The following is an 18570-nucleotide window of genomic DNA, read 5'->3' as shown; positions in this document are numbered from 1 at the left end:
GAACTGCAGCTTTAGTTTGAAGTCCTTTTGTAAGGCTACCTCCCATTTTAAGCCTTCAAGTCTTCTTATTGGATTTATCCCAAAGACTGGTAAGCTGCTACTTACAAGAGGAATAATAGTCTTCCTTTTTGTAAATTCTGTCCTCTGAGCCTCTGGTGGTTGATTGCGTGGATGAACTCCATCCTTCTGTGGTGATACTGCTGTGTTGATTACTTGGAGTTTGTAGTGGTAAAGTCACCCATTCCATCAGAAGCATAAATCTTACCATCTCTGCAAGCCACCACTCGGTGAAAATGATCTATCTTTCATCTTTCTTCATTATTTTAATGCACTTAAGACCCTGGAAGTGTTCAAGGCCAGGTTGGATGAGCCTTTGGGCAACCTGGTGTAGTGGAGGGTGTCCCTGCCCATGGCAGGGGGGTTGGAACTAGATGATCTTTGAGGTCCCTTCCAACCCAAACCGTTCTATGTTTCTATGATTTCCTCAATGCAAAGCTGAGCACCCGGGACTATTTAAAAACATCCAAGCAAAGAGACATTGGAAATCACGAGTCTTAAATGATACAACAGCAAACGTCTCTGGACCAAAGTCCAAGAATTCTCTTATTTCATAAATTTAATGATTGTAAACCAACGTCAGGCTTTTAGGAGAAACTTTAGGCTCTTTCAATATTACTAATTCCGCCCACAGCAGCAGAGTTTCTACGGCACCTCGTACATTTCCCTGGCTGTTGTTGCAGGCCTCACTAGTGAAGTTGGGTGTGGGACTGGGACAAACGGTGGACTCTTGAGCCCGTTTCTGGCTTTGCTGTAGAAGCAGCATGGGCACGACAGTCCTACGGAGCGCAGAAGAGATGAGGATGCCCCAGACCGTCACGCTGGACCCAGCCACGCCTGATGGTTCAGTCTCGGTGCCAGCGCTGCAGCCAAAGGCGTAGGCAGCGAAACTGGGAAGAAGCGACTCTGGGCAGGAGCTCGGCGTGACGAGTTGCAGCCCTTTGAGGACCGGTGTGGAAAGAGGAACTATGAGACACGTCGCTGCCAGTTGCACAACCGAGGCTTGAGTGAAGGCTGGCAGTTGCTGCCTCGGTGAACACGGTCCCCGCCTGGATTTTATCTCCTTACTCCCCACGGGATCCGCGCTTACCTCACTACACTGCGGTGTCTCTGTATAGCCAGAAGTAGCTGTATAATAGGATAACTTTATATTTTATTTATAAATAGCTGAAGTACAGTGTCCTGCACCGCTTGCTGTTGCCGAGTTGCGCAGAGGATCCTGCAGCGAGCCCCTAACCGTCCTGCTCCGGTGCCCGCTCTCCATCCTCTGGCGAGGAGACCCAGGAAGGCCCCGGGCAGCCACCGCCGCGCTGCCTCGCCCGGGCTGGCGGGCGGGCGGCCGCCCCGGGGCGGGAGGCAGGGAGGAGCCGCGTGCGCCCGCCGCGCCTCGGAGGTGCGCGGGGCAGCGCCGGCCGCGACGTCACGGCGCGGTTGCCATAGCGACGCCTGGGGTCGCACCTGACGGCTGTCGTGAAGCAGCAGGAGGAGACCGAGGGAAGGAGGAAGGGGGAGTGTAGGCCCGGCCCGGCCCCCCGCCCGGGCGCGCGGGGAGTTCTCTCTGCGCTGCGCTCCTCCACGCCCGCCGCGTCGGAGGCAGGAGGAGGAGGAGGTGGTGGTGTAGGCGGTGGTGTAGGCGGTGCCGCCGCCGGCTATGTAGGGGCCCCGGTGCGGGCGGATCCGGAGGCCGCTGTCCGCCTCTGGAGCGCGGCGCCGGGGCCGGGCCCGGCGGGATGTTCTCCAAGAAGCCGCACGGGGACGTGCGGAAATCCACGCAGAAGGTGCTGGACACCCGCAAGGACCCGCTCACTCGCCTCAAGCACCTGCGCGTCCTCATCGGTGAGGCGGCCGCGAGGGAGCGAGTCGGGGAGGGCCACGGCCCGCGGTCCGTGGGGCCGCCGGCCCCGAGTCCCGGCGTAGAAGGGACCGGGAACTTAGAGGGATCGGCTGGGCGCCGGGGCGGGAGGCGGCTTAGGGCTCTGCTCCGGCGAGAGACCCCACCCTGCCCAGCCTCGCCTCCGCACGGCGGCCGGAGGTGGGGCCCCGCGCCCGCCTTCGCGGGGCCGGCGGCGGCGAGGCTTCGGCTATGTGGCGAGGGCTGCTGGACCAGGCGGGCCCAGCGGGGGATGCTTCGGTCCCCTCTGTTGTACAGAGGCACGTACGTTTCCACCGCGTTTGAGGGTGGGATTCATTTGGCAACTGTGAGTGGAAGCGAAAAGCTGGTGTGCTTCCCCCGTGGGTTCTTCTCTAGAGCTGCGTAAATGCTGCTCGATCAGTATGCCTGAATAGAAGTGGCTGGTGAGCGCTAATGGAGCTGGTGACTCCCTAATCCATTTCCCCTAAATGCTTACAGTAACATCTTGTGTTCATGTGTGTTTTCAAGGAAAGAGCTACAACAATAAGTGCTCACTAGTCTGAATGTAGATGAGCATTCATACAGGTAGTCAGATAACACTTTTGGTTTGCCAGTTGGTCAAAGAGGGAACAGAAGCACTTAAGTACTGCCACAGTTCTATGTGAACAGCTGTTTAACCTGACCAGTGAATTAGAATTTATGATTATGTGAAATAACTGCCTAATGAAAAATCAGTGGGGAAAGAAACAGATTTAACCATTCCAGAATATCTATTAGTTGCACAAGTCTGTAAAAATCTAAGTCATTGTCATCAAGCTGTCCTTGAAAAAAGAAGTTTGCTCCAGAGGGTCTTTTGGACCCTTCAGTCCTGTAAATGCATGTGTTGCTTCTGACGGTCTATCAACACGTGAGCAGGGCTGGGTCAAGGGCAACTGCATTCTATATTTAGCACAGAGTACTGAATGGATTATTTTGGGTTCTGCCCACAGGCTGGGGGTATTTAAGTACCTTGTCCTTGGCCTCCAAAGCTGGATTCTTTCCTTTCAAAGGAAGATGGCTATTGCTCTTTTTTCTTTTGTATTGGTGTTTGAAGGAGCAGGTGTTTCTGTATGGCAGCATCTGCTGCAGCATGACTTGTTTCTGCAACATAATAATTATTTAGACTTTTGAAATGGAGAATAGTTGGGTAGCTAGCTATCCAAGATACTTCAGTAATCAGATGTATCCTCTTGCCTCACTCGGAATGTTACTGCTCTTAACTAGCTGTACTGAGCCAGTTGTGGCTTGCTTTGTGTTGATTTATATTTATTTTTAGCTACCTCATCTGTTGAAACTGAAGAGGAAAGAGCATTATAAAGAAACTAAATACCTCTCTGAATTTAGCTTTCCTGGCTAAAGTTGGTGAATATTTCTAGTTTTGCTTTAGTCTACAAAACAATCAGTGAGATTTTGATCTGATCTGTTCTACATTTGATATTTCTGTTGCTTGTCTTTTATTTTATTTTTTTTTTTATTTTTCCTTCAGCTTTGTTAATACTTGGATGCATTCTGTAAGATGCAAGCCATGAGCTCTGTGTCAAGCAGACTTTCTTATCTAATCTAAGGTTTCTGCTTACTGACTGTAGGACAGACTAAATCTGCTGGGGCATGTATTCACAGGATGGCCATTCCCCTTTTCGCCCCGCACATGCGTGTGTAGCAGCCATTGAAGCACAGCTCCCATGAATCCTTTCTTCAAGCTTGGGAGAATACAGTGTGTGCCTGTGTAAGCAGGGAAAGGTGTAACAGTACTCTTCAGCTTGTCTGTCTTGTATGCTTCTACAAAATTTTATCATTATGCAGATATTCTTTGAGGCAGGAGACACAAAACCAAGGTTTTTTTATTGGGGCTGGGAGAGTAGGATATTTCTCTGCGTATTGCTACTGCAGAGCAATAGAAGTATGTAGCAGAATATTTGAAGTCAGTAGTCCGCTGTGATCAAACCCTTGCCTTATTCCTTTAATTTCTCTGCTCCCTAAACTGGCTTTCAAAGCGTAAGCTTTATACCCTTTCTTCTCCAGTTGTTTCTTTGACTAGTCTGCAGGATGAGATTAAAAAAATAACGTGCCCACATAAGATAGTGCGCTGCTTGAGATGGCTTTGCACGCAGACACCATCCTGCAGTTTGAGCAGGGTAGTGCTGCATCTTCCTGTTTATCTGTTTTCTTCAGTGATGACTCCCCCAGCATAACAGTTGGCATGTTTCCATGTGCTCAGGGGAGCCAAGCTAGCTATCGCCAACAGACTTTCTGAGGAGAGAAGGAAGGAAATCTCGGTTCAGCTCTGTTCAGCACCTTTATGAATGAAAAATGATTTGTCTTGTTTATCGCTCTTAGCCCCTACATATTGGGGACTAAAAGACTATCCAGAAGTGAATTCTCTGCTCTTGCACTTTCTGGAGACGAGAGAATATTCACTTGTTCTTAAACTTAAAATCCTTTCAGTTGGCCTGCAAGGTGTATTGGACCAGAGTTATTTTTCTTTCCTGTACTTTTTAGTCTTTGGTTCAGCAATGATAAACTGAAGCGTGGCCTTGGATTGATTCGTGGTTAAGACTTGAGAGGAGGAAAGGGAGTACTAGTTCGTTTTGCCTCTATTTTATCAAGGCATCCAAAGCAGCAGTTCTTCAGTAAGCTAAAGTAATGGAACAGTCATGAAGAGCGGCAAGTGCTTGTGCGTTAGAGTCTGCTGACTGTCTATTAGCCAAAGAGGAGAAATCTAAAGAATTTCATGATGGTAAAAAATTGACAGTTGGATCCTACAAGGCAATGGTGCAAATCAGGAATCATCTAAAAATATTCAAGATAGTATAATGTGGTTGTTAATAAAGACCAGAAGAGACTGAACAATTTCAGAGAACCTAATGTGAAGCTAAGTGAATGGATAGCACAAAGGCAAGTGACATTTATTTTTAACAAATTAAAAGTAGTGTAGATTAGATGGAATTATTTAAATGCCTTTTACAAGATAACTTAGAATGCAGTGCGTTGTATCATTTCAGGAAAAAGTATCTTGTCATTGGTGACAACTCAGTTTAAATTAAGTAAAAAATGCAAATTAGTGTGCATAAGGAATATAGGAAATTTTCTGTCTTTGTTAAACAGTGGTGTACCATTACACCAAATATTGTTGCAGCTTTAGTAGTCTTACTGGTATAGTCAGTGTATAGAGGATTTAGAGATGGGAATGACTCTAAATAAAGAATAAAAGTTCAATGCAAAAAGACATTGAAAGCTTTGGAATCCCTTTACTGTAGGGGCGGATAGTGAAAAATATGTAAACGTGTATGAAAAAGACGAGGTAATAAAGTCTATTAAGGCCTACCAAATTTGAAGTTACAGTGAAAGATTTTTGGCTTGGGAAGCTCCTGAGTGCTAGACTAACTGCCAGTTATAGGTGTACTGGGGAAAGTGCATTTGTATTTATTTTTTTTCTGAATCTCTATTGTAGAGAACTGCTCCTTGCCACTTCACTCCAGTGTCCTGTCTGGCTGGTTCTCTGCTCTGCTTCAGTATGGCTCTGTTCAGCCGTTTTTGTAACTCAGGAACCAACAAAAATTCAGTGAAATTGACTAATTCAGAATCAATTAGATTATTTGTTAGAGTAAATATAATACGTGAGCATGTCACAGGCATAAGATTTTTTCATAGAGGTTAAAGCCTTTAGGAGACCTCCAAGTAGTAATAAATATTATCATCGCTAAGAAAAATTAGAAAGAGATTGAGGTCTTCTATCCTGGGACATAGCAGCCTGTGGGTGAAGGTAATCTGCTTTTCATTGTTTTCCTGCTGCAGTATTTTTGTTGAATTAGCTGGAACTATCTACTTTAAGAGGTTGGATTCAGTTGAGGTGTATTAGTTTCTTCCTGTAGGGAAGTGTTCATTTCTCACCCCCATCTTTTTGTTTTCCTTCTCCTTAGCTCTGGGAAGTACCTTTAAGTCTCATACAACTAGTTCTTTAATGGCATCTTGGTCAGTATGTGACTTTTTATCAGACGATTCTTCTGTGTTGTTTCTGTACGCTGGACAGGCTGTAACAGTTTTGTTATGCCTGAGCTACTGCGGTGGATAGAGCATATGTACCATGAGCGGGAACGTCTGATGGGATTCTCTGGCGGTCCGTATGGCAGCGGCTCAGCCTTGCCAGAAGCGAGGCCCTGCTCGAAGGAAGGCTGCCAGCCACGGTTAGCGCAGGTGTGATCACTGAGGCTTCTCTCGCAGGTGGAAGTGGAGGCACATAGTGTACCTTATGGAATTCAACACTGCTTGCAGAATGAAGGCGGTGATTTTCCAGAAAAATGTGTATTTTCAGCAGTCTCCAATGAATTAGCAGCTAGTGGCAATTTTGGGGATCGTTACAGGGAAATAACATGTAAATAATATTGCATTGTTCTTATGATCAGTGTTGCGCTGTTTAATCAGACTTCAACATCGAATTAATATTCTATGGTTTTAAAATGGTACTTCATAAAAGTTTGTTCTAGTAACCCTTCAAACACCAAATCATGCTTGATTTGTCCTTTTGTTAAAACAGTGCTTTGAGAACTCTGTAAATAATTAAGGCAGCTAGATATGTGACTCTTTCAAAACATCATGCCTTAACAATATTGACTTCTTGTTTTGTTCTAGTTTTGATATCAAATATGTTGCTACTACCTGTTGAATTTGTAGTTTCAGTCAGAATTTATAAATATATGTATTAAAAAAAAAAGCCAAATTCTAAAACCTCTTGAATATTTACTGATTTCTGTGTAATCTTACTATGTGCAAACAAATCAAATGAGTATATTTGGTTTAAGATTTGCTTTTAGGGCTGAATTCTTCAGATAACTTTCTTCCTGTTTTTTCCTCCTTCTTGTTTTTTGTAGAGTAAGAGTTACAGGCCTGTAAGCTACTAATCCAGAGTAAAGGAAAAGGAATATATTCTTTCTCATAAATTATTTTATTTGCATCTGGTGTCTTAAAAATACACTGCTTGGATGTCTGGAACCATGGAGAGAATGCTTATAAAATGTAATGCTATGAGAACAGAGTATTTGAAGCGTGGGTTGTTTTTTTATTATTTTGTTTTGCTCTTGGTGGTTGGTTGGTTAGTGCTTGTCATATCACGTAAGCGATCTCTGAAAGGGAAAAGTCAAGCTATACTAGACAGAATGAAACAGGCTGCATTGGACATCCATTCTGATATATTTTTAATATTAAATGATATGCTTAAACAGAGATTGCATTTGTCTAAAGGGATTTTAATTTAAGAAATCTATTTTGCTGGCAGTCAGCCCTAATGCTTCAGCTGGATGCTGAACATTCGTTGGTGTTGCACATCATCAACATCACTCATTATAGTATCACTTATATGCTATAGTAAATGAAAAATGATTTATGGTCGTTAAAGTGAGAGGTGAGTGAGAAGCTACAGCAAAACTAGCTGCCTGGGATTTTCTTTGGAGATAACTGTTCCAGAAGTTTCTGTGGATGTGCAAAGCTGTATTATTTCTGGCAAGAGTTGCAGATTTTTTTTTTTTTTTTTTTTTTTTTTTTTTTGTCTTTCCTGGTAGCACTAACTGCAGAGGGCATGTCACTGCTGTAATTCGTAGATTTGGCTGTGGGTTGAGTACAGTTTAAGAAATGAGACTTGATATTCTGTCAGTCTTGACTTAACCCTAAACCCATTCTGTTCTGTTTTGACCAGGAGAAAAGGGAGAAGAATTGCTTTGCTTTGGGATTTTGGCTAATGTTACACTCAGTGGCCAGTGCTGCTGGCTGGCGAGGATAAGGGCTGGAGTCGGATCAAAGCCCCAGGCTAGACAAAGGGGCGGCTCTGACCACTTGGATGTGAAGGAAAGGTCTGTGTGGGTTCAGCTTGTGGCACTTCAGAATGGAAACAAGTACGTTACTACGGAAGTGTTTGAAGTTGCTTAAATAAAAGCCTAAGTTCTGGAACATGCTTGAGTTGTAATGGAAGCATTTCTTAAAAGTTTAGTAGTGTAGCTCTTCTGGAATCTGCAAGCAACCTAAAACAATCAGCTTGGACAACTGTCAGCTGCTTCTGCCCATTTCTATAGGGCGCTGGTGTTGAAATTTGTAACAGTTTGTATGTAAATTATGTTCATTGGTGCTGCTAACCTGCTTATTCATTCGTGATTTTTTTTTTTTCCTCTCTCTTGTATCTAGAAGATGGTGGTGATCAGGAGTTCAGACTTACCTGATGCAAAATAGAAGTCCGTTAACAGATTTCTTGAAATGTGTTCCTCTTTTAGTACCAAAAACCTAAAGAGTATTTTCTTTGACAAAATTACTTTTTGTAAAAAATTGTCCTTGTTAAATAGCTGTTAGTGATCTGAAACAGTAAGGGCTAGTGCGAAGCCCTTCTTTAATAGATTTACATTTGTAGGTCGCTATTTGAAACGTTGTGGTTTGTTATGAGATCTCTTTCACTTTGACAGTCTGTTAACTATGCCAGAGCCACCAGTTAGTTCTGGAGGTTTTCCACTTAGCCTTTCTAAATGACATGCTTTTCTATTCAAGGGACTGTCCGTATATAACTAAACCTCTGTACTGTTTTTTTTTATAAAGCAGCCGTTACATTTTCTAGCTCGGAGAATGAGTAAGTTCTGTAGCCATTTTGCTTCTATTTTGACTGAAATTGAAGACACCTCGAAACCTTTTGCTTTCTAATGGCACCAGTTTGTTACGAGAATTGATACTGAACACTTCAGTCTATAGCGGGCCTCTGCTTTACAGAAATAGAACTAGAAGTCTGGCCATCTTCCAGGTCATTGTTTGCTGCAGTTGTCATTGGTGTTTTATTTTTGGGTAAGCATGAGGGAAAGTGACTTAAAAGCCAGTAAGTCTCAGAATGAGACAGGATAATGTTTTAATTTTACTATGTGCTGTGACAATTTTATGTATAAACATACTATTAAATCCTGAAACACATGAAATTGAAGGTAAAATTCACCACAACTTGATCTGTAATGGTGTAGACTATTCTGTTAAATGCTGTGGTAAATTACTGTATTCGAACTGGTAATTGTTAATGCTCTCTTCAGAAAAGTTAATAGATGTCTAAGATCAAGGGCGGTGGTGGTGTTCTTTTAGTTTTAAGTTCAATATTTTGATTGTTTACCTTATGAAGTTCTGTCCTGTGTAGAAAGTACCAGTTTGCCTGCTTTGTAATATTTTAATTTCATGTAGCAGGCAATAATCTAAATAGTATAGATGCATTTCCCTTGCTAACACAACTCATTTATAAATACATAACAGGTCTTACAGATTATTTTATAATAATTCATAGGATAATATGTGAAAACTGAAATAAACAGGGAAGGCAAATCATGTGTAATATGTGTTCAAGCCCACTGAGATTGTCTTCCTACAGAAGATTGGGGTGTTGCACGTGTAAACTTGTAAGCTTTGCAGAATTTTGTTCAGGGGATCCCTTACAAGTTTAAATACACAGTAAAAATCTGTGTTGCTTCTTCAGGCTCCTGTTTTGCATCTGACGAAGTCTTTTTTAAGCTCTCTGAGTTGGCACTTGTGCATCGTAATTCTAAGTATGATATGCTATTCAAGTAGTATCCTTCTAATGTGTGCTATTGAGGGGTTACATTTTTATTAAAATACTGAAATACTTTTGTGGATGCAAATTATTGCTGGTTGAAAAGGGGTGTGCTGATAACTTGACCGTAACAAAAGGCTTGGAGTAAATGGGTTTACTCTTAGGTGGAGTTCAGTGGCAGAACAAATCTTCTGCAAGACTTTGGCCTAGAATCTTCCCTTTATAAAATGGTCACTGTGGGGAATTAGGTTTTGAGTGTCTACTGAGATACTTGAAAAGAATGTAACCTTTCAGAAAGTTTTGAACTATTAACCTTCAAAAGATTTGGCCTTCTGAAAATACATGAAAGAAGGTTCCTAAAAGTACAGTCACATGTAAGCTTAGAAGTTGGTATGACAGGTGGAGGTTTTTTCTTTCGTTGGGTTTGCGTTTGTCTTTTTTTCTTTAGTCCTTCTGTGCTGCAACTCTAGTCTTTAAGGTGGGGAATAGTAGAACTTCCAAGTTTCAGTGGGTTTAATGGAAATGTGAATTCCAATTGATCTGGTATTTTGAATGCTCTTGTAATGGGGATCATACATAGCTTAGATAACTAGTCTTCCATTTTTAGTTTGGTTCTCTGTTTCATGCATCAAAATAGGACAGGAATCTATAAGCTGAATACAACTTCTAAAACTTAAATCAAAAAAGGCAAGTTACCTTCTTAACGCTGAACCTAGAAAAAACTAAAGCTACTTTTAGAAAAATTTTGTGGGAGGAAGAAAAGAATAGAGAAGCTGCATAGTGTGTCTTTGTGCTTAAATGTAATTTTCTTCTTTAAAAAAAACACCAAAAAGCGCCACTGAACACACAAAGTTAATGCAGAGGTCAGATTTGTACCAATCTTTAAGATACAGAGAATTATTAAGGAAAACTCAGCAATCAAAAATCCATGTTTCTTGCTCTTGTGAAGCCTGAAGAGAACGGCATTTTCTTGACAAACAGCTTCCATAAATGATGCTGGAAATCTGGATTTTAGTGTACTGCAACTATGCTTTGTACAGTAGAAGCTTTACATTTTTACATTGTTGCAATACAGTAATATATATGTGTTGTCACATTTTTCCCTCTCCCATTCTGAGAAACCTTTCTAACTATTTTATATGGTGCCAGATCTATTTCTGAGTCCTTCCTCCTCTCCCAATGTGGGCATAAGTGTCAGGAACACAAGGAATAAGTTAGTTTGTGTTAGTTACATGAATCTGTGGTAGGAGAATAGAAAGTTCTTTTGTTTAAAAATAAATAAATAAACCGTAAATTAGGGAGGAAAGCCTGTTTCTGTGCAATCTCACTTCATGTAAAAACAAGGCTATGTCTCTTCTTAGAAGGCAGAAAAGATTAAGTAGCCAAAGCAGACAAGCAACTTCCTGCAAATTTCCAGTTCAAGGTTGTGTGAAAAGGATATACGTATATTCCTTGTAGAGGAAATTATTTTTCCTCTGTGTACAGCATTCATAATACTTTGGGAGAGCATAGAGAAGAGTGAATGACCTAGTGTTGAAGAAAATGATTTAAGATGACATATTTGAAGAACTATATCTTTAGTTATCACAAGGATAAAGGTGAACTGAATGTTTTAGAAACTCTCATTAGGGAAAAAAATATCAAATAATGAAAAAGGCATTAACAGCGGTGTATAGCTGGAAGTTAGTAAGATAAATTCCATTGGTAAATAACTGATGCATTTTAATAGTAAAGTAATGGAGGAGAGCAGTAGTTTCTCCAGGCATGTATTAGTCATATGGACTGTGTTCAGAATAGAGGTAGCTGGGAAATGGAATGATATACTCAGGTGGCCAGACTAGATGATTTCCAGATCAAACCCTTCTAAGGTCTACATTACTGCATACTGTATCTGCTTCCCCCCCGCCACTTTCTTGACCTGATTCTTGGTCTGGGTAGGTGTAATGAGCTCCAAACTTCCTTGGCTGATGCAAAGTTCCAAATTTCTGCACCAGCAGTTTACTGAATCACTTTGATATGAGCAGAAGGTGTCTTTTACTCTAGGCGGCAAACATTTCAGATGCACAAGTATGTTTTCCCTCCCTTAGAAGGAAAGCTGGCTTTCAGCATTAACAGCAATAGTTTGGGGTGTGTTTTTTGTCTTGTTTGCTTGTTTTTTAAAAGTATTATTTTCAGGTAATGACAGGACAAAATTCCTATTAAATAGAATGTTGTGTTATTTTTCTTTTCCATCTGAAGCAGTAGCACTTACTGAAAGAATCCACTTGTTAACTGAATTACAAAAACTTGCTTTTGTTTATGCTATCAGATGAGATCTTAGGAAGAAATTGGGGTGAAATGGATTTGCTAGAAAACTTGCAAACTCAAGGTTTTGACTTTCATCCTATTTTTCCAAGGTATAGCTGTATTTTGAAGGTATGCTTTTAGTGTTAAATTGGGTGTTAATGGTAATAATACAGGTCTACCAATGTTCCTCTGAGTCTTTTCTGAGGGGATTGGCACCACATTGTTCTTAAATAAATAAATACAAAATAAATCTAAAAAACCCACCCCATCCTCTGAACTTCCCTCCCTTTGCCTTTCCAACAGAACTTTGGAAAGGCAAAATGCCCTACCACAGTGCCAGTTGTACGTATGCAAGTGTCACCCAGTAATTATGTGGTAAAATGAGAATCACTGATCAGCTGATTATGTGGGCAAGCTTTCAGTTTGCCTCCTGAAGAATCTGGGAATAGTGTCTCCAGAAATTATGAGCTATTGTGTTAAGATTGAGTCTTTAAAGAATAAGTTTGGTTTGGGTTTTTTAATAGTCAGCTTCAGAATTGACCCATGTCCGGGGAAAGGAAGAGGGACTATTTTGGGAAACGACATTTAACATGCCTGCAAAAATGCAGCATTCCTGTGTGTTGACTGGCAGAGACCCTGTTTAACTGCTTTCAATCTCTTTTGTATTTGGAACTAGTGTTTTCCACTCCTTCGCATCAAGTGAATCGATCCACTGCTTTCTATGTGTAATTCCCAAACAGCAGTTAAATGTATGGGCTTAAAGATTATCTTAGAATCACAGAATCATAGAATGGTTAGGGTTGGAAGGGATCTCAAAGATCATCTAGTTCTAACCCCACTGCCATGGGCAGGGAAACCCTCCACTACACTAGGTTGCCCAAAGCCTCATCCAGCCTGTCTTTGAACACTTCCAGGGATGGGGCATCTACAACTTCTCTGGGAAACCTGTTCCAGTGCCTCACCACCCTCAATGTAAAAAATTTCTTCCTTATATCTAATCTAAATCTACTCTCTTTCAGTTTAAATCCATTGCCCCTTGTCCTGTCACTACACGCCCTTGTAAAAAGTCCCTCTCCAGCTTTCCTGTAGGCCCCCTTTAAGTACTGGAAGACTGCTAGAAGGTCTCCCCGGAGCATTCTCTTCTCCGGGCTGAACAGCCCCAACTCTCAGCCTGTCTTCATAGGAGAGATGCTCTAGCCCTCGGATCATCTTCGCCCTCCACTGGACTCGCTTCAGCAGGTCCATGTCCTTCTTGTGTTGGGGACTCCAGAGCTAAAGGCAGTACTCCAGGTGGGGTCTCACAAGAGCAGAGCAGAGGGGCAGAATCCTCTCTCTTGACCTGCTGGCCACGTTTCTTTTGATGCAGCCCAGGATACGGTTGGCTTTCTGGGCTGCCAGTGCACATTGCCAGCTCATGTTGAGCTTCACATCCACCAGAACTCCCAAGTCCTTTTCCTCAGGGCTGCTCTCAATCCGTTCCCTGCCCAGCCTGTACTTGTGCTTGGGATTGCCCTGACCCATGGGCAGAACCTTGCACTTGGTCTTATTGATCTTCATGAGGTTCTCACAGGCCCACCTCTCCAGCCTGTCAAGGTCCCTCTGGATGGCATCCCTTCCCTCCAGCATGTCCACTACACCACACAACTTGGTGTCATCTGCAAACTTGCTGAGGGTGCACTCAATCCCACTGTCCATGTCTCCAACAAAGATGTTAAATAGTACTGGTCCCAGTACCGACCCCTGAGGAACACCACTCATCACAGGCCTCCACTTGGACATTGAACCGTTCACCACAACTCTTTGAGTGCGACCATCCAGCTAATTCCTTATCTACTGAGTGATCTATCCGTCAAATCTGTGTCTCTCCAGTTTAGATACAAGGATGTCATGTGGGACAGTGTCAAACGCTTTGGATAAGTCCAGGTAGACGATGTCAGTTGCTCTTCCCCTATCCATCAATGCTGTAATCTCATCATAGAAGGCCACCAAATTAGTCAGGCAGGATTTGCCCTAAGTGATGCCATGTTGGCTGTCACCAGTCACCTCCTTAGTTTCTGTGTGCCTTAGCATAGTCACCAGGAGGATCTGCTCCATGATCTTGCTGGGCACAGAGATGAGACTGACTGGCCTGTAGTTCCCTGGGTCGTCTTTTTTTTTCCCCTTTTTAAAGATGTTTCTATGTTTCCCCTTTTCCAGTCAGTTGGAACTTCACCATGACTTCTCAAATATTATGGATAGCGGCTTAGCAGCTTCATCTGCCAGTTCCCTCAGGACCCACGGATGCATCTCATCAGGTCCCATGGACTTGTCCACCTTCAGGTTCTTTAGATGGTCTTGAACCTGATCTTCTCCAACAGTGGGCCGTTCTTCATTCTCCCAGTCCCTGCCTTTGCCTTCTGTGACTTGGGCTGTGCAGCTGGAGCTCTTGCAAGTGAAGACTGGGCAAAGAAGTCATTGAGGACCTCAGCCTCCTCCATATCCCGGGTAGCCAGGTCCCCCATTTCCTTCCGGAGAGGGCCTGCAGGTTCCCTAGATCTTTTTTTATCACTGACATATCTATAGAAGTTTTTCTTGTTTCCCTTGATGTCCCTGGCCAGATTTAACTCTGTCAGGGCTTTGGCTTTCCTAACCTGATCTCTGGTTGCTCAGACAATTTCACTGTATTCCTCCCAGGCTACCTGTCCTTGCTTCTATCCTCTATAGACTGCCTTTTTATGTCCACATTGGTCCAGGAGCTTCTTGTTCATCCATGCAGGCCTCCTAGTGTTTCTACCTGACTTCCTCTTTGTTGGGATGCACTGCTCCTGAGCTTGGAGGAGGTGATCCTTGAATATTAACCAGCTTTCTTGGGCCCCTCTTCGCTCCAGGACTTCATCCGATTGTACTCTACTGAGGAGATCCCTGAAGAAGCCGAAGTCTGCTCCTCCTGAAATCCAGGGTAGTGAGCTTGCTGAGCACCCTCTTTGCCTCCCTAAGAATCTTGAACTCCACCATTTCATGGTCACTGCAGCCAAGGCTGTCCTTGAGCGTCACATTCCCCATCAGCCCTTCTCTGTTGGTGAGAACAAGGTCCAGCAAAGCACCTCTCCTCGTTGGTTCTTCTACCACTTGGAGAAGGAAGTTGTCATCCATGCATTCCAGAAACCTCCTGGATTGCCTATGCCCTGCTGTGTTGTCCCTCCAACAGATATTGGGATGGTTGACGTCCCCCATGAGGACCAGGGCTAGTGAACATGAGGCTGCTCCTATCTGTCTGTAGAGGGCCTCATCCACTCGGTCCTCCTGGTCAGGTGGCCTGTAGCAGACTCCCACTACTATGTCCCCTCTCCCTGCCCTCTCTTTAATCCTAACCCATAAGTTCTCAGTTGGCTCTTCATCAGTCCCCGGGTTTAGCTCCATGCACTCCAGCTGGTCTTTGACATAGAGGGCAACACCTCCTCCTCTTCTCCCCTGCCTGTCTTTCCTAAAGGCTTGTATCCTTCCATTCTGACACTCCAGTCAAAGGATTCATCCCACCACGTCTCCATGATGCCAATAAAATCATATTCCTGCAGGCGTGCATGCACCTCTAACTCCTCTTGCTTGTTCCCCATGCTGCGCGCATTAACATAGAGGCATTTAAGTTGGACCACAGATTAATCTGACTTCCTGGCTGGAATTCCTTTCTGCTGCTCTTCAGGTGCTTCCAGCATATCTTTATCGAGTTTGGTATTATCCCCCTCCCCTTTCGAATCTAGTTTAAAGCCCTGTGAGTGAGCCCCGCTAGCTGTTGTGCAAAGACCCTCGTTCTCCTCTGAGAAAGGCAAGGCGTTATCTGGTGCCAGTAGGCCTGGTGCCATGTGGCTCATGCGATTGTCAAAAAAGCCGCAGTTGTGGCCATGACACCAGCCACGGAGCCACATATTAATCGGTTGGATGCATTTGCTTCTTCCAGTGTCACTGCTTGCAACTGGAAAGATAGAAGAAAAGATTACCTGTGCCCCAGATCCTCTTACCAGCTTTCCCAGGGCCCTGAAATCTCTGTTGATCGACCGTGGACTCCGTGTTTCAGCTTCATCACCACCCACATGGAAGAGCAATAATGGGTAGTAGTCTGTGGGCCGTATCAGGCTAGGGAGTTTCCTAGCCACTCTCCTTTCTCTGAAAGTCTCAGTCATTACTTTCTTTTTCCCTTTTGTCCTTCTGTCTTAAAACCTTTTGATTTACCTCTTGCTGTGTTTTCTTATCCATAGTCTAGAGCTCACTTAGGGTTCTGCCCCATGAATGGAAGTGGTTGTGCCTATGCTTCTACTCATAGCTCTGTTTCTTGTATACTCGCCCTGACCTCCTGAAAATAATGGTCTGGTTTGTTTAAAATGGAACTGGTTTTTATTGTCCTTACTTTAATATTTCAGACTCTAAACTCAGGCAGTTCAGCTGCTGATCTGGAAGTGGTGTAGCAGTTTCTGCAAAGCTGGAGGTGAGGTGATGGTGTAGCTGGTCAGACACACGCTTGCCACTCTGCACCACCAAATTTATTGCCAGCTAAGCTGCCTTGCTTTAAGAGTTTTTCTTAGCTGCTAATGTAGCACTGTCTTTTCCAAGAGCACTCTGGCTCTGCCACACTGATTATACAAGGCGTTGGCAGAATGCTGTGGTACTGTGAAAATTGAACGTGTATTGGAAACTTTATAGAAAGATTTGTGATAAAATTGAGTTGGCAGACCTGTAGAACTACAAAATAAACTAGAATTGAAAGTGTACCATGCTTTTGGCCATCCTTTCAATTGATTTATTTTTTATGTGCTTTATAATCTACCAGTTGTATATCCAGTCGTGTAAGATGATAAAGATTGATGTCATTCTAAAAAGGGTTAAAAAACTATGATACAATGAAGAATTAGAAAGGGACTTACAAAAGACCTATCAACAGTGAAAGATGATGCCTCAGCATGCAGAGCTGATGAAGGATATAAAAGTTTTGTTTGCTTCACCTCTCTTTGTGGTGTTTTTTTTTTTGTTGTTGTTGTTGTTTGTTTGTTTTACATGGTTATTCTGAAAGGGGAGAGTTTTGCCCTGTAAAATACCGTCTCCCTGTTCCTCTGTGCTTCCATACTATTGTTCTGGTCACCTAGTTTCTCTAGTCTAAAATAACAGGACAAGAAGTGCCTTTTGGTTCAGTGTGTACTAAGGCTTGAAACAATCGATTGTTTAAATGGCCAGTTTAAAATTAATCTAGATAAATCATCATGTATTTCTTTAACTAGGAATTTGCAGAAAACCATCTAGGGGGTTGTGGGAAGAGAGTCTGGAAACCTTCCTGGGGTGCACAAGAAAGCACAGGCTCTCTACACTCATGATGATGTTTCTACCTCAGGGCACCCCTGAGGTCCCAGCTTCTGATCTCCTGAGACCACACAATCAAAGGAGTATGGTGGACTGGGCTAGACTGGAAAGGAAAGTGCATTTCGGAGCTTGGAGGGAGCAAGAAAGCAACAGTGGGAATCTAGTGCTGCTGCTTGCTTTCTCCCAACCCGTTTCTCTACAGAGCAGAGGTGGTCCTCATTTATCATCCTTCTCTACTTTCTTAAGAAAGCTTAGTTCTGTCTAGTAATGACAGTAGAGGACACTGATGGTCTTTCTGTCATGGAGTTTGGGCAGGGTTGTAAGCTTTATTTCTGTTAAACTAGCAATTAAACCAGCATTCATTTGTACAGTGTCCTTGTAGAATTCTGGTTCATCAGTGGGATTTGCAGGCAGTACTGTCATGCCAGAAGACACTGCTTCCTATTTTAAAATTCCATGGGTACTTATGGCGTGCCATATGGAATTTCTTTAGCTTCAATTTGAAAGAATGAAAACTTCAAGAACTTCTTTACCAGTAATAATTTTTCTTTTAAATATCTTCAGTTCTTACTACTGGATAATGGTATGCAGTGGTTGACTTGGAATATTTGGAAGAACTAAAACCAGTGTTCTGTTTTGTTTTTCAGAGAATCCTGAATCTATTGATCTCAAACAGTTTTTCGACCTACATTTCTCACATATATATTATGTGTTCTTTGAAAACTTTGTGACTATTGAAGTAGGTCTTAAACAAAAAGGTAAGTATTTCAAATAGAACACTTTTTCTGTCTTCGTGCTTCTGTGTTCGTTATAAAATAAAGCAGGGTGTTGTAAATAAAGCACGGTGTCCGTGGTCACGTATGACAATGTTAGACATGTAGAAATATGTGCAAACATGAACTTTGCAAATAAAGGCAGAGCAATTTGAGATGCATGCCTTGGAGGTGAGCAAGGAGAGTTTATTCTCTGATGGCCGATTTTGCCTCTTTGCAATATGAGGATTTTTAAGATGTACACTTTTTGTGTTCTGATTCTAAGTTTTGTTTAACAAGATAATGTGTAACTTAATCTCTACCAGCTGTTGATGCCATAATGGAAAGTTATACAAACTATAACTATTATAAACCATAACTAGGAAATATACTTCATTTATTTACAAAAGGAATGCAGAATAATTCTTGTGGTTGTAGAAATGCATGTTTTTGTTTTACTCATCTAAGGTTCTCTGTCAGTGTTCTTTACATTTTGTTTTGATAATGAAAGTGTATCTTCTATTTATTTTTAATTGCATCTAGGTCACAAGTCTCAGAGAGAAGAATTAGATTCTATTCTTTTTATTTTTGAGGTAAGGTAACTTGAATATTCCCGTATGAGTGTTTTACTTTGAATTAAGTCCTGTTGAATAATAATAGTACAGCTATCCTGCAGTTGCCTGAAAATATGCTTTACACTT

At 42.6% G+C, this 18570-nt stretch overlaps 1 protein-coding gene across 6 annotated transcripts in view; it reads left to right on the top strand.

The window, feature by feature from the left end:
• The first annotated feature begins 1779 nt into the window (after positions 1 to 1779).
• RALGAPA1 (Ral GTPase activating protein catalytic subunit alpha 1) overlaps positions 1780 to 18570 on the top strand; it is a 146741-nt gene continuing 129950 nt past the window's right edge. For all 6 annotated transcript variants that reach the window (XM_086613850.1, XM_086613851.1, XM_086613848.1 and 3 more), the window contains exons 1-3: positions 1780 to 1893; positions 17765 to 17875; positions 18413 to 18462. In XM_086613850.1, coding sequence (XP_086469976.1) covers positions 1788 to 1893; positions 17765 to 17875; positions 18413 to 18462 — 267 coding nt within the window. In that variant the 5' untranslated portion in view covers positions 1780 to 1787. The remainder of the gene's footprint in view (positions 1894 to 17764; positions 17876 to 18412; positions 18463 to 18570) is intronic.

This window comes from Tauraco erythrolophus, chromosome 6 (genome assembly GCF_009769465.1).
Source record: "Tauraco erythrolophus isolate bTauEry1 chromosome 6, bTauEry1.pri, whole genome shotgun sequence".
NCBI lineage: Eukaryota > Metazoa > Chordata > Aves > Musophagiformes > Musophagidae > Tauraco > Tauraco erythrolophus.
Note: the sequence above shows the minus strand (reverse complement) of the source record. Positions and strands in the feature narration are given on the sequence as shown.